The following is a 15535-nucleotide window of genomic DNA, read 5'->3' on the forward strand; positions in this document are numbered from 1 at the left end:
CCAGAACAAGACAGGGATGCCCACTTTGACGGTTCTTATTTAACACTGTGTTAGAAGTACTTGTTCAAGCACTTAGGCAAGAATAAATATAAAGGGCATTGTAGCAGTCTGATATTATTGATTAATTCCAAAAAGAAATAATGGATTATGTTTGTAATCTGATCTGTGCCTGGGCATGATTGAGTTATGATTAGGTTAAAAGGCATTGAAAAGAATAGAGTTGAGGTTTTGTGATGTTGGAGTTTTGATGTTGGTATTTGATGCTGAGGATTTAAGCTGGAGCCTTGGGAAGTCAGAACACAGAGGAAAGAGAAGTCACCTCCAGGAAAAAAGGAACCTTGAACCCAGAGAAAAGCAAGCCCCAGGAATATAGGAACCCAAGAAGCCTGAACTTTCACAGATGTCAACAGCCATCTTGCTCCAAATAGACTTTTGTGAGGGAAGTAACTTGTGCTTAATGGTCTGGTATCTGTAAACTCCTACCCCAAATAAATACCCTTTACAAAAACCAACCAATTTCTGGTATTTTGCATCAGCACCCCTTTGGCAGACTAATACAGGCATCCAAATTGGAAAAGAAGTACAAGTTTCACTAGTTGCAGATGACATGATCCTACACATAGAAATTCCTAAGAAATCTAAAACAAAGCTTTTAGAGCTGATGAGTTCAGTAAAGTGGTAGTATGTAAGATCAACATGCAAAAACCAGTAGCATTTCTATACAGAAATAATGAGGAATATCAGGGGAAATCAATAAAAATTCCACTTACAATTACACCTAAAAGAATTAAATACCTAGGAATAAACAACTAAAGATGTAAAGGACTTGTACATTGAAAACTATACAACATTTTTAAAGGGAATAAAAGAAGACCTAAATAATTCTAACAATTTTCCCTATTCATTGGTAAGAAGACTAAACATCAAGGTATCTATCCTCCACAAACAGTTTCACAGATTTAATGTTAGCACAATGAAAATTACAACAGCATATTTTACAGAATTGGAGAAGTTAACTATGAAATTTATTTGAATGGGCAAGACATACTGAATATCCAAAGACATATTGAAAAAGAAAAATGAAATTGAAGGAATCACACTACCTGATTTAAAAACACACTGCAAAACTACAGTGATTAAAACTACATGGTATTGACACCAGGGTAGACATACTGACAAATGAAGCAGAGCTGAGAGTTCTGATATAGATCCTCACATATAAATCTGACTGATATTCAACAAAGTCACAAGCCTGCTCACCTGGGAAAGCATGGCATCTTCAACAACTTGTGCTTGGAGAAATGGATATCCATATCCAAAGAATGAGTTTTACCATTTCATATCCTATACAAAAATTAACTCAAGATGGATCAAAGATCAAATTTATGAGAGTCAAGAGCATAAAGATCTTGGAAAATAATGTAGGGAAGCCTCTATAAGATCCTGTAGTAGGAAATGGTTTCATAAAGTTTATAGCCAAAGCATGAGCAATGAAAGAAAAAAATAGATAAATGAGTCCTTCTCAAAATTAAAATGCTTTGGGTTTCAGAGAGGTCTGCAAGAAAGTGTAAAGGCAGAAAATATTTGGGAACCATCTGTCCCATATGAACCCAATATACAGTATATATAAAGAAATCATTCATCTTGAAAATGAAAAGATAAAAAACCCATTCAAAAATGGGCAAGTGATTGCATAGACACTTCTCCAAAGAAGAAATACAAGTGGCTAAATAACACATAAAAAGATGGGAAATACAAATCAAAAGTACAATGAGACACTCTCTTACACAAGTATTGGCGAGGATGTGGAGGAAAGGGAAAACTTATCTACTCCTGGTGGGAATGGAGAATGTTGCAGCCATTGTGGAGGAGTTTAGCAGTTCCTCAGGAAGCTAATTATGAACTCCCATATGATCCAGCAATCCCACTGCTGAGTATATACCCAGAAAAATTGAAAGCAGGGACATGACTAGATATATTGCGCATCAATGTTCATAACTGCATTATTCACTATTGCCAAAAGTTGGAAGCAACACAAAGTCCATCAACAGATGAATGGATATGCAAACTGTGGTATGTACATACAATGGAATATTACTCAGCTCTAAGAAGGAATGCAGTATTAACACATGGGATAATATGGATGAATCTTAAAGATTTTATGCTGAGTGAAGTAAACCAGGCACTGTAGGACAAATACTACATGACGTCACTGAATTAATGCTTCTTTAAAAATAAAAAAAAAATTAATTAAAAAAGTATTCATTAAGTTCTCAGGACAGCCCTCAGTGCTGAAAACTGAGGTTCAAGAAAGACATTAAGTTTTGGTCATGAAGATTACATTTTGTTGGAATTAACTAGATATAAATAAAATATAAGGAAAAAGTATTCATTTAGGCAGTTTAATTTTTTATAACACAATACAAATTTAGTAAAATTATAGAATATAAAAATATAATATAAGAAACATATAAGAGCAAGTATGAAAAATATAAAGATTATAAAATATGGAGAAGTTGACAGACATTTGAGTAAATAAATAAAAGATGATTTATAATAAATACATAGGTACCTAGGTTAGATAGCTGACAGATAGGTAATAGATATAGATGGTAGATAAATTTTAAGGGTCTCACCTACTGAGACCAGGTTACTGATATTCTCCAGCATCACTTCTCTGAACAGCTTTCTCTGGGATGTGTCTAACAGGTCCCATTCTTCCTGGGTGAAGTCTACAGCCACATCTTTGAAGGTCACTAACTCCTGAATCATCACAGAAATTTGTGTTCATACAGGGCTATCTTTACCAATGTCCTAAGTGTAAAGTACAAAATAACAGCACTACAGGAGAAACTGTATATAAAAAGTAAAAATGTTTATGGGTTTCCAGTAACATTATTATCAATGCTGAACTGCCATATCCCTTTCAGATGCACTCTCACACACATACACACTCTGAATACATACTACATTGCAAAGAAAATCAAATAATATGGGGTATGATATATGCCTGAAAATTTCCCAATAAACTTCCTTCCTGCTGCTGATTATAAAGTTTTCATTCAAGCATTCATACCTAAATCAATCTTTCCCAACAATTTTAAGTAAATTTACACTTATAACAATAAGGCAAACGATACTCATGATATATAATTTTAAATAAATGACTATGGTTAGATTATTCCTCTATATAGATGAATTCAATTTCTTCTCACTTAAAAATCACTTAAGAATATATTATGAAGTATATGTCCAAAAGACTTAAATCTTTGGGCTGTACATGTGCCAACTGGGCACTGAATCTCAACAGAGTTACAACACCTACTCTTCAATTCATTGTACTCACCCAGGACAACTAACAAGGAGATGATGATGGACAATGACCATCCCAAGGAACAGAGAGTCTGCAACTGCAAGCAAGATAGTTCCATCTATCTGCCCTATGGGAGCTAACTCCCCTCTCAATTAGAGGTGGAATGGGCATAACCATCCCCAAATCCTCAGGATTGGGGAATGAACAATGGATAAAGTAGACTTACTGGTATTCTCCTATACATTAATTGTGATTCTAGCAATAGAGGAACTTATACCATTGATGAGGAGAGGGAGAGGGAAAAACAGGTGTAATATGGGGACATGTTCAGGACTTGGGATCGTCCTGAATGACATTGAATGACAGATACAGGCCATTATATATCTTGCTTTAACGTAAAAATTGTGTGGGAGAGTGTAAACTACAATGTAAACTATAATCCACACTTAGTGGCAATGCTCCAAAATGTGTTCATCAATTGTAACGAATGTAAACATACTAATGAAGCATGTTGTTACTGTGCAAAAATGTGGGAGGGGTAGGGAAAGGGGCACATGGGAATCTCCTAATTTTTTATGTAACATTTATGTAATCGAAGTATCTTTTAAAAAAGTTAAAAAGTACATAAAAAATAGATTTTCAAACACAATAAGTTAATGTGTGAATAGATTTCTACCTAAATTCAATTAACAGTTCTATTATTCATTAAAATAGCAGACTTCTGTAAAACTAAATAGGTTTCCTGTAGAAATCAGGATCAGTAAGGCCTGCTGTCCTCAGTGCCGCATATCTCGGGTATTCATTATAATGTATAACTACAGATGGTTCAGGGTCACAAGCCAGGGATTTGTGCAACTGTTATACTGATACATGGCCTTAGACTGACCATTCCTATGGTAGGAGACCTCTCAATCTAAACTTTTTCTGGGGTCTACAAATATCAGTTTTCATTTTCTCACTTTTATCTTCATCTCATTTGTCTATGAAAAGATTAAAAGAATTCTCATTGGTTCTGGTTTCTCCAAGTCTTCAAATATTTTCAGAGAAATAAATTTTATTCTACCTATTATGCATCTCCTCAATCCACAGCCACAAGGAAGGAAAAAATAATTCCTGTACATTGCATCCATTTACAGAATTTGAGTAAGTTTGAATGAGAATTTGAAGTTGGGAAATTTGATCAACAGTGGTAAGGGAATTAGAGTTTTCTTTTTAAAAAATGTTTCAAACTGTGCAATTTTATTCCATCAAAACTTTAATTACAATTAAGAAAAACAAATAGATGTTTCCTCATTTCCTTTAATTTACTAACCTACTCATGCGCTTCTGGCAAATATGCCTACCTTTACACCACAGTACCCGTAATGTTGGCTTGACTTAATGCAATAGCTGAAAACTCAGCCTCCCTTCTGACTGTAAACTTCTGTTCTTACTCAATCTCTATCACCTCTATTCATCACATGCTTAGGCCAATCTCAGGTGCTAACATGAATCATAAATTCATTATTTATTCAATGGGGCCATGGGTTGGGTAAGAAAAAGAAATCCATCTTTTCAGAGAACACATAAGTCTATATGAAAGCTGGAATGAACTCTTGAAATGGTTGGAAGAATTCTCTTTGATCAGTCCCTAATTGCCATCATTAATGAGTTCTGTATAAACTTAATTTAAGCTCAGATTCTTGAATTTGAATAGTTCCTGAATACACTTGGAATATACACACCAACTGGGGAAATCTTCCCATCTGCTGGCAACAGAGGTGTAATTTCAGTTAACAAGAATTCCCTACTCACCTGTGAGTACATTGTCAATACCTTAGCTGGCATCTATCTTCCTCTATATTTTCACTCATAACCAGACCAGCAGGTGAGCAAAGCTGAGAATGAAGGAAAAAAAGGACAAGATTCAAGTCCTGACCACAATTTTCAGGCCCATCTGTCATGAATGCCAAACCACTCAGTCCCAGGGAGGATTCTCCTTTCCCAGCATCAAGAGACTGGAGATCTTGTCTTCTCTGGCTAATAAAGATGACATGAGTACCTTCAGTATATAGACAAGAACATGAAAATCCATGAATTGTATTTATTAACTTGTCTGTGATGGTCAGGGAATTTTAATTCTTCCCTGATTCCAAAACATTGGAATCCCTGACCAAAATCATCTCTGGAATTAGATCCTCACCATCAGTAGAGGCAGACTGGAATTTCTCAGTTATAATTATTCTTGGTTTTTGCACTAGCATTGGTTCTCTCATATGCATTTCTGTCTTCAGGACTCTCACACCCTTCCAGCTCCATCATGAACCTGAAATTCTGTATATATTTGTCATAAATCATCTTGGTTCTTCCATATATGATGTCTAACAATGCAATCCCCTTAACACTGAGTTATACATTTCACCACTATGCATTTGGAAATCAACTAAGAAAGTTAAGAATACATATTATTATGGGGTTGATCAGAGCTAGGATTAAAAGCCATTTGTACCTCAAGTCCAGAAAGAAAATGATTTTATTCATTATGTTTTCAATTTAATCTTTTCAGTGACCCAGCTGAGAAATGTTAATTTACCCATATAACAAATGTCCTAAATAGAGGTTCAGAAAGCTGAAGTAATAGGACAAACTTTAGGTGGTCAAGAAAACACACAGCTAGAGTTTGATTTTTCCTTCTTGTATCCCAATTTCAAACATATTAGGGGCTACATGGCATACCCAGATATTACCTGGAATGTCATCTCTCATTTCAATAACATTCTCACACTGTTATCCACACTTCTCTTCAAATAGTTTATTACAATTACACCCCATGCATAGGTTCTCCTCACACAAGGAAACTCCCATTGCATTGAACCCATTTCCCAAACATAGCTTCCAACTCATGTAATATTTACTGCCAGATGTATGTCAAGCAAATATTTTTCTGCATATCCTTTCTGAGACCATTCTTGTTATCACTCTAATTACCCCATCTGTCAATAAATATCTTACTATTTACCACATTTGCCCACGTAAGAGGTGACTTTAATTTCCTATCATATTTATTACTGCATGTGACATACTACATTACTAAGTTCTTGCTTTATGTCTAAATACAGAATCACAATTCCTAGTGCTTTCACCTGGAAAACAGACATCTTGATAATTGAGTCATTCTTCCTCCTCCATAACCACTTCAAGTCCCAGAGTTTTGAATAGCACATATTTTAACATTTCACAATATTTTTACCAGTTGAGATTAACCTCATAGTAACCAGGTGAGTGATATAATTTAAAAAATCACCTCAACTTACTACCATAATGTCTACATTTATTCTTGCATCATATACATTAGTTACTCCTTCTCTCTCATTGAAGGGTCTTGTCACCTGATTAAGTTGAATGTCTCCAACTGAATTGTCTTTCCTGTTTCTCTTTGAAATCTTTACCAAGCTACCCCTCTCTCTTATCACAATCACCTCATCATTTGACCTTATTGGCTCTCATCTAAGCCAAAATGCCCTGTGCTTATTTCCTTTTGTGCCTAATCTCCTTTCTCTTCTTTCACAATCTTTATAAGTACTTTTATCCTTTTCTAACACAACTTTAAATGATGAGTTAATTATCATCACAGACTTCCTCTTAAATAACTCATGCTACCTTCTCCAATAAGTTCCCCATGAATATACCCAGTATGTGTGCCTCAGTCTATAGCTTGGAAATAAAGAAGAACTGGACATTTTCTAATCACAACTTCCTCTTGTGTTCTGCATGGCACTCCTCAAACAATATTATTAGAATAACCCAAGGCTTAACTGTAGCTCCCTTTCTCTCTCATTTCTGTATTTTGTCATGACAATCTCACACTCAAATGCTTCAATATATTCCACTGTTGGCTCTAAAGTGACAGTGAACATCTCTATTTTCATAGATAGAAGCAAAAAAAAATCAAATTTAACTCAAGACATTATCACCAGAAATGATCCCGGAAATCTAAAATAAATTCTCCACTTCTAGAGCTTACTTTATGATTTACCTAGATTTCAATCAGGAAAAATATAATCAAGGTATGCCCCTTTGACAAAAGACTTTCCTTCAAGTTCAGTAATTTTAAGTTAGGACTCCTCCAGGCATTCAAGGAAATTATCACTCAGAAACACAGAAATACATTTTTGCCGGTCTGTTATTTCAGCAGTGAACACAGAAATTTCCCTCAAACCCTTTCCTGAATTGTAATCATGTTCCTTCAGTATCTTTTTTGTCATTTCCTCATAGATCCCTTCACTAACCCCAAACCTAAGGTATCCTTTGCACTTTCTATACCCTGTATTACTGTTCTACTACTCCTTCAGGTCACTATAATTTTTCCTTGGATATTTATGTGTTCTTTCATTGGTCTCTCTCCCTGGTCTAACTACATAAAATCCTTTCCTGAATGATAATATATTAAACGAATTTTCCCTTGAAAATGAACAAATAATCAAATGTATATCCAAAATAAATTAACCTGACTTCAGATGGCCTGGGCCCAACTGCCTGCAGCCAAATTAAATAATACTTTCTCATTAAAAAGAAAATTATTTTACAAAATAAATTAGGACCTGGTTAAAATTCTCTCCCTTATGCATAAGAATCCAAATTGACAGAGAATGCAAGGAATCCAAGTTTTAATGAGGCTGCTTTCACCATGTGTTTAGTTCAGAACTTCTTTCTCTCTAGAAAAAGCAACATTTTCAGAGCAAGCATTCTTTCTAAGTAGTTGATATCGTCAGGCCTGTAATTCAAAGACACATCTTCTTTAAGTCAGATGTTAGTCAAGATAACTCTATTCAAGGCCCACCTTGTGTTATTCACTTTCTTCTAAAGCTCTCAAAATCAACCTTGCTGCTTTTTCAAAAGATACCACACACTTTTATTGATTTTGGTTGTGCTGGGTAAGTACCCTAAAGCATCTACAGCAAGAACATTCTTACTAATCTGTATATCTAAGAGGAATAGGAATGTACCAATATTTTCTGAGTCATCCATGTGACTCTATATAAGTAGAAATATTTGTGCTGAAAAAATATACAAGGAAAGTATTAATTGATCTAGAGTGTATATACTTTACTATCAAGCAAGGGAAAGACCATCCAGTTTAGGTCTCATTATGTCAGATCTACCTTCAAACTTCAAAGTATTAGGGGTTCCCAAAATTGATTAACTTTCATTGTTGATTTCTGTATTAATAAGCCAGGTTTTAAAGAATTTTAAAACTAAAATTAGTATCACTGCATGCTTGTATATGCTTTAACAGTTTTCAGCTTATATTGAGTTTTAACAAAGCTTACTACTTTAGTGGTGTTAAATAATTGTTGGCACTATCAAAGAAGCAGCTACCAGAAAATATTTTTCCTTTATGACCACTGAGATGCATTACTGTAATTAGAGCTACATCCTATATTTTAAGCCACTAAGCCTATCGAATATATTTAAGTACTATGCATTGATTTCTATGAGGATATCCAGTTTGCAACATATGGTTCTATAATCTATCCCCCAGATGAGTTGTTCCCATCAGTATGGACCTTTATGAAAGAGAAGGCAGTGCCATATTCTTCAAATAAACCAAAAAAATATATATATAGTAACTTCTAGCAGGTATTAGCAGACCAATAGCCTTTTAAAAAATATTGATTTATCTATTTATTTATTTTTTTTATTTCTCTCTCCCTCCCCCCAGTTGTCTGTTCTCTGTGTCCATTTGCTGTGTGTTCTTTTTTGTCCACTTCTGTTGTTGTCAGTGGCACGGGAATCTGTGTCTCTTTTAGTTGTGTCATCTTGCTGCGTCAGTTCTCCATGTGTGTGGCGCCATTCCTGGGCAGGCTGAACTTTCTTTTGCACTGGACGGCTCTCCTTGTGGGGTGCACTCCTTGCGCGAGGGGCTCCTCTACATGGGGGACACCCCTGCACGGCACTCCTTGTGCGCATCAGCACTGCGCACGGGCCAACTCCACACAGGTCAAGGAGGTCCAGGGTTTGAACCACAGACCTCCCATGTGGTAGACGGATGCCCTAACCACTGGGCCAAGTCCATTTCCCTATCTATCTCTTTATTTATTTATTTCTCTCCCCACCCCACTGTCTGCTCTCTGTGTCCATTTGGTGTGCATTTTTCCATGTCTGCTTGTCTTCACTTTAGGCAGCACCAGGAACTGATCCTGGGCCTTTCTGGGGTGGGAGAGAGGTGCTCAATCTCTTGTGCCACCTCAGCTCCCTGGTCTGTTGTGTCTCTTACTGTCTCTCCTCTGTGTCTCTTTTCATTGTGTCACTTTGCTGCACCATCTCTCTGCTCAGTCCAGCTTGCCAGCACTCCTGCATGGGCCAGCACTCCACTTAGGCCAGCTCACCATACAGGCCAGGATGCCTTCACCAAGAGGCCCCAGGAAACAAACCCTGGACCTCCCATATGGTAGATGGGAGCCCAATTGCTTGAGCCACATCTGCTTCCCCCAACATGCTTTTCTTCTTTTGCTTTTTAATCCTCAAGACACAAATAAAAAAATAAACAATGGTAGCAATCTGGCCCTCTTAATCAATACTCCATTGCCCAAGGATTTTAGTGCATAGGTTAACTACTAGCAGGGAGAAGATATGGTTCAAGCAGTTGAGTGCCTGCCTACCACATGGGAGGTCCTGAGTTCAGTTCCTGGTGCCTCCTAAAGAAGATGAGCAAGACAGCTAGCTGATGCAATGGGCTGGTGTGGTAAGTTGATGTAATGAGAAGACCCAATGAGGAGACACAACAAGAGACAAAACAAGCAGGGAGTGGATATGGCTTGAGCAATTAGGTTCTCCCATATTGGAGGTTCCAGGCATGGTCCCGGTGCCCCCTAGAAAGACAAGTAGAGACAGAGAGTACAAAAAGAACAGACACAGAGGGTAGACAATGAGCACGAACAAGGTGGGGGGGAGGGGGGAAGGGGGAGAAATAAATAAAATAAATCTTAAAACAATGCATTAAAAAACTACTACCAGTACCAGAAAACCATGACGGTAATGGAATACACTAAAGCAAAACAAGAACATAACAACAAAATCTAAAGCATTCACAGATAACATTTGTCAGTCATCTTTACATTTCCTTTTAAGGTAAGCCAATTAATGAAAGAAATTGTGGGCAGTAAAATTCTGCTCCTCTCTCACTCCCGTTTATTTTTTCATTTCAGTCTTCCTAGAGGCAGGCTTGACTCAAAGATCTTTTGAAAAGGTGTAGAGATTATAAGTCATCTCCTGACTATGATCTCACTTAACCTAGTATGAATTATCTCTCTAGTTAGTAGTAATCATATGAATTGATTACAAAATTATTCAGATATATCTTGAAACCAAGAAGAAATTATTTCTGTAGAAATAATTTAGTGTATTTCAAGCAATGTATTTCCATTTTAGGTATAGGTATTTATATCCAAATACATATTTTGCTATTTTTTAATTCACTCTTCCGAAATGAAAACAATTGCATTTCATTACTTTGTATCATGCATTTTAGGTAATCAATTATTCCATTTCCATGGTCTTCTTATATAGCCCTATGTGTTCTCAGCCTAGTTTCTGTAGCAAGACAAAAATGTAATATACATGTAACCTAACAAGCACCTTAGGGTAGACATAAAATTTCTGTAGGAAAGCACATAGATCTGTCTACTTTTTTTATATTAACCAGACATTTTATTTATTTTTTAAAGAAAATTGAATGATGTAAACACAGAATGCATCACTGGATCTTTATCACCTTAAGAATTCGAGACCCCAGGAATATTATGTATCTTGATGTTAACCAGGAAAAAACAATAGAGAATCTCTATAGCCTTTTCCCAGAGAGCACAACTCAATGATTAAATTTCTTTGTTTCAAACCTGTATAAAATCTGTAAGAAAACCCCTGAACAGGAAGCCCAATTTGATATTGTTTTGATCTCCAGTCCTCCACTGGCCAGTAAAGCTACTTTTTCTTCCTAGCCTAGTTCAGTGTGTCTATTGTGCTATGTCAAGCACCAAGCCCACTGATCCTTCTGATCACTTTCATTTCCAAACAATATCTTTCAAGAAAATGATTATCTTTTTTCATAAATGTGTATATGTTGGAGGACAACTCTGAGCTAGGCATGTTCAAAAACACAGAGTCATACTAGCAAATAGTAAAACATATATTCTGGCCCTATGGGGTTTAAGTGCCACTTTAGAAGACACGATTTAAAGGAAAAAAAATGCAAGGTTATTTGTTACATGATCTAGATTTATTCCTTTTTTGGAGATAGAAAATCTTCCATAGGAATACCAATATTTTGAATGAAGAAGAGCATCAAAATTTCTTTACTGAGCTACTGTGTGACAGGTAATTTAATCCAATCTGGTTGGGTTATTAAAGACAGTCAGACTTTCAAAAGGTCATGAGTACATCTAAGTTACTCATGATAAAACAATGGGAATCTCAGTGCAGAATATATTTTCAGATTTGGAACTCAGATGTGATATTTGGACAGGAAAGTCTAGGTTTTATAATCATAGATGATAAGCAAGCCAAATAAATGAAAAATACTGCCTACATAGAAAGATGGAAGTAAAGGAAGAGCTGGGACTGTGTTCTAATGAGTTTCAACGTTTAATGTTTCAGAAATAGCTTGAAAATATGTAAAGTGGGGCCAGAAAAATCCGACAGTATTGTGAGCTATAAGACCAGGAAAGAACTGGATGATAGAAAGAGGAAATCAGGGAATTTGCTGAGGAATAACAAGGTAAGAGGCTTTCAGTGGTGTCACTGAGATGGAGGCAAGGAACTTCTTAAGGGCAGTGCATATAAGTGCAGAAGGTATAAGCCATATCAGAGTACACTGAGGAGTGAGCAGGAGGTGAGGATAAACTCACTAATTGTGGCTCATTGGAAAAGGTTGGCCTCATTTGGAAAGAGACTGAAAAACTGGAGAAGTAAAAATCACATACCAATAAAATTTAAAATTTTTAAGATAGTAGTTTGACAGAATCAATGTATGAGAATTGACATTATTCATAAATGGTAATAAGGGAAGGCCAGGTCACATTTCATAGTTTGGGGAACTCCCAAGAATCAAAAAAATAAGAGGACATTGAGGTCTACTCAATTCTGAGGCAGGTGCTACAGAAAAGCCATACTTTACTCTTCTCCCAAAATTCTGCACTGTTTAGTTTCTTTATCAATGGCAAAATGCAAACTTTCTTTGTATTTCCATTGTATAGGGAACACATTTAATAAATCCAAAGAGTGATCCATTCCAGGGAACAAACCCTAAATGCACAAACTGCAGATACTGAACTTAATCAGGATTTCATTCAATGTGATGAATTGTGTTCATGTTGATTGGATTTAGAAGATAATTAAAAAGTTAAAATCCTCTTATGATACTGGAAAATAAGAGATAAGGCCATTGAGAAGGACGACTGAATGGCAATAAACACTTTACAGTACATTCTTCATAATAGGAAATAGTCAATGTCCTGGAGATACACAGGAAACCAGATATACTAGTTCTGTATAGGCAAAGAGCTTGAAATCTCTGGAGAAAGGCTGGGATTAAAAATAAAGAGCTCTGGGAAGATGGTGTCTGAGTAGGCAGGAAGAGCTCAGCTCTCTCACAAAAACAGTGAAAAGCCAAATTGTCTGCAGGACCTGCTTTGGGTGTTAGCAGATCAGGAGAGTGCTACACTACTCCCAGGAGGTTGAGGATCAGAGAGATGAACAACTCAAACCAAAAAACAAGAGTTACAAAACCCACACTGTAGCTGGGAAGTAATTCCCTCCCACATCCCAAATAAATAAAGCTAGGATAAAACCCCAGGCCCACTGCAGTCAACTGAGAGTGGAACAGACATCTTTCTTCCTGTAAGCGGCTACAAGGGAAAAGAGAAAGGGAGTCAAGGGGCTTCTCTTCAGTGAATTCAGCCAGCAAGAATGCTTTGAATTTCTGCTCTGGCCAGACTAAAGTAAAGGAAAGCAGAGAATGAAACACTTTTGTGGAGAGGTGCACTGCTGAGTGTCATCTGCTGGCCAGTATAGAAATTGCATGGACAGAAACTGCTTTTGGGTTTCTCTATACCCTAAATCCTAGGTGAAAATCTGCACACCATTAATGATTTCCTAGCATGATTTCCATAACTTAAGCTGGGCAATTTTAAAGACTTAGAATAAGTTGAACCATATATCAAAAAAGACCTATTAAAAAAAAAAAAGGCAAGAGAGAGAAATTGACCAACAGAGTAAATTCACCAACATATTCAAATGTCTATACATCAGGAAAAAATTGCAAGCTATACTAGGAAGCAGAAAGAGATGGTCCAACCAAAGAAACAGACTAAATATACTAAAGAGACACAGGATTTAAGATAATTAATCAATGATACTCATGCAACTCTCCTGAATCAATTTAAAGAATTTAAGGAAAATAAGACTGAAGAGATAAAGGATATTCAGAAAAAAACTGAATGGGCATAAAGAACAATTTGAAAACCCGTAAAGAAATGTAACAGATTTTATGGGAATGAAAGATAGAATGGATGAGATTGTCCAGTGAATGGACACAGAGAGCAGACAGCACGTAAAAAGCTACAAGGGGGGGGGGGGTTAAAAAAATACATTAGAGGAACAATGCAAGTCACCTCAGAAGCTATTCCATGGCTGGAGTTAGAAGCTCCACTTCCCTTAAATATGGGAGGAAGATGTGGTTTTTCACCAGCTTCATCTACTAATTGGGGAACTCAGCTGGCTAATGTATAATCTTTGGAACAGCTAAGGTTTAATTAAACCTGTCCAAGTTAGAAAGAGGCTGGTAGCTGCCATTCTGACTCCACTCCCAGCATGAGGGGGAACTGGGCTGACTGAAAATCAGAGAAGTTAAGGACTGGCTTCTTTCCACCAAGATCAGATTGCAGCCCTAACCTAGGTTCCAGCCCCACCACCAGCAGGGAGGAAGCCAGTGGGTCCTGCACACAGTTCTCAAGGGAACTGCAGGTGCTTCTGGCTGATAGAGAGTGAATAATCAGAAACCTGGAGCTGCATCCCTGTATCCCAATAGGATAGTAGAGGAACTGGGTTTCCTTAGCCTCTCTGAGCAACTGCAGGCATTTTCAGCCCACACAAACTGGATTGTTGAGCACCTTTGAATACATCTCCACCTCTGCACCCTGATAGGATAGGAGGGGGCTGGTGTTCCCTCAGTCTCTTAGGGTAACTACAAGCACATTTTGCCTGCACAAACTTGACTGTTGGGCACCTGTGGCTCCACCCCCACCCCAAACAGGATAAGAGAGGGACTGTGTTTGTGCAGTCTCTCTGGTAACTGCAGATGCTTTTGGCCCACATATCCTGAACTGATGGGTACTTGTAGATCTACCCACATGCCACAATAGGATAGGAAGGTGCTTGTGTTTCCTCAGCCTCTCTAGGCAATGGTGGGTACTTTCGGCCTACAGGGACTGAACTTTTGGGTGCCTGTGGATCTAATCCCATGTACTAATAGAATGGGGGTACTGGAGTCTCCTCAGCCTCTATGGACAATGGCAGGTACTCTCAGCCTAAAGGGTCTCAACTTTTGGGTGCCTGTGGATTCACCCCACCACCCAATAGGATAGGAGGGGAATGGTGTTCCTTCAGGCTCTCTGGGCAACAATGGGTACTTTCAGCATACAGGGACTGAACTGTTGGGCACTGGTAGTTCCATTCCCACCACCTAAAGAGCAGAAGGAACAGTACTCCCTCAGCTCCTCAGGGCAACTGCCAGTGTATTTGACCCAAATGGATTAGATTGTTGATCACTCCAGAGGGTCAATCCACACACTCAGCAAGGTAGGAGAGCTGGTGCTACGTAAGACTACATGGGTAACTGGTCATTTTGGACCTGTATAGCATAGATTGCTGCCCACAACTGCAGCTCCATCTCCACCCTACGTAGGTGAGGAAGGGGTGTGAAGCTTCATCAGTCTCTCCATGCAACTATAGACAATTTTGTACTGCACAACTTGGATTATTACACATGGCTGAAGCTCTGTCCCTACCCTGGCAGAGGAGAAAGACTGGAGAAGCTTCATAAATTCCTGAGGAATGCGGGCAGCTTCAGCCTCCATAGTTTACAGCACCAGCTGCATCCTTGGCACCTACTACACAACCCCAAGGGAGAAAAGACAAGAAAGCCCTAAACTAAAGGGAGAAACAGCACCCAGAATAAATACATCT

At 37.6% G+C, this 15535-nt stretch overlaps 1 protein-coding gene across 3 annotated transcripts in view; it reads right to left on the minus strand.

Moving 5' to 3' along the window:
- Nucleotides 1–15535, minus strand: part of LOC101445438 (zinc finger protein 709-like) — a 116465-nt gene that overhangs the window by 32926 nt on the left and 68004 nt on the right. For all 3 annotated transcript variants that reach the window (XM_058275476.2, XM_058275474.2, XM_071207803.1), the window contains 2 exons: nucleotides 5108–5190; nucleotides 2637–2763 (listed from right to left, as the gene is read on the minus strand). In XM_058275476.2, coding sequence (XP_058131459.1) covers nucleotides 2637–2763; nucleotides 5108–5140 — 160 coding nt within the window. In that variant the 5' untranslated portion in view covers nucleotides 5141–5190. The remainder of the gene's footprint in view (nucleotides 1–2636; nucleotides 2764–5107; nucleotides 5191–15535) is intronic.

This window comes from Dasypus novemcinctus, chromosome 14 (assembly GCF_030445035.2).
Source record: "Dasypus novemcinctus isolate mDasNov1 chromosome 14, mDasNov1.1.hap2, whole genome shotgun sequence".
Lineage (NCBI taxonomy): Eukaryota > Metazoa > Chordata > Mammalia > Cingulata > Dasypodidae > Dasypus > Dasypus novemcinctus.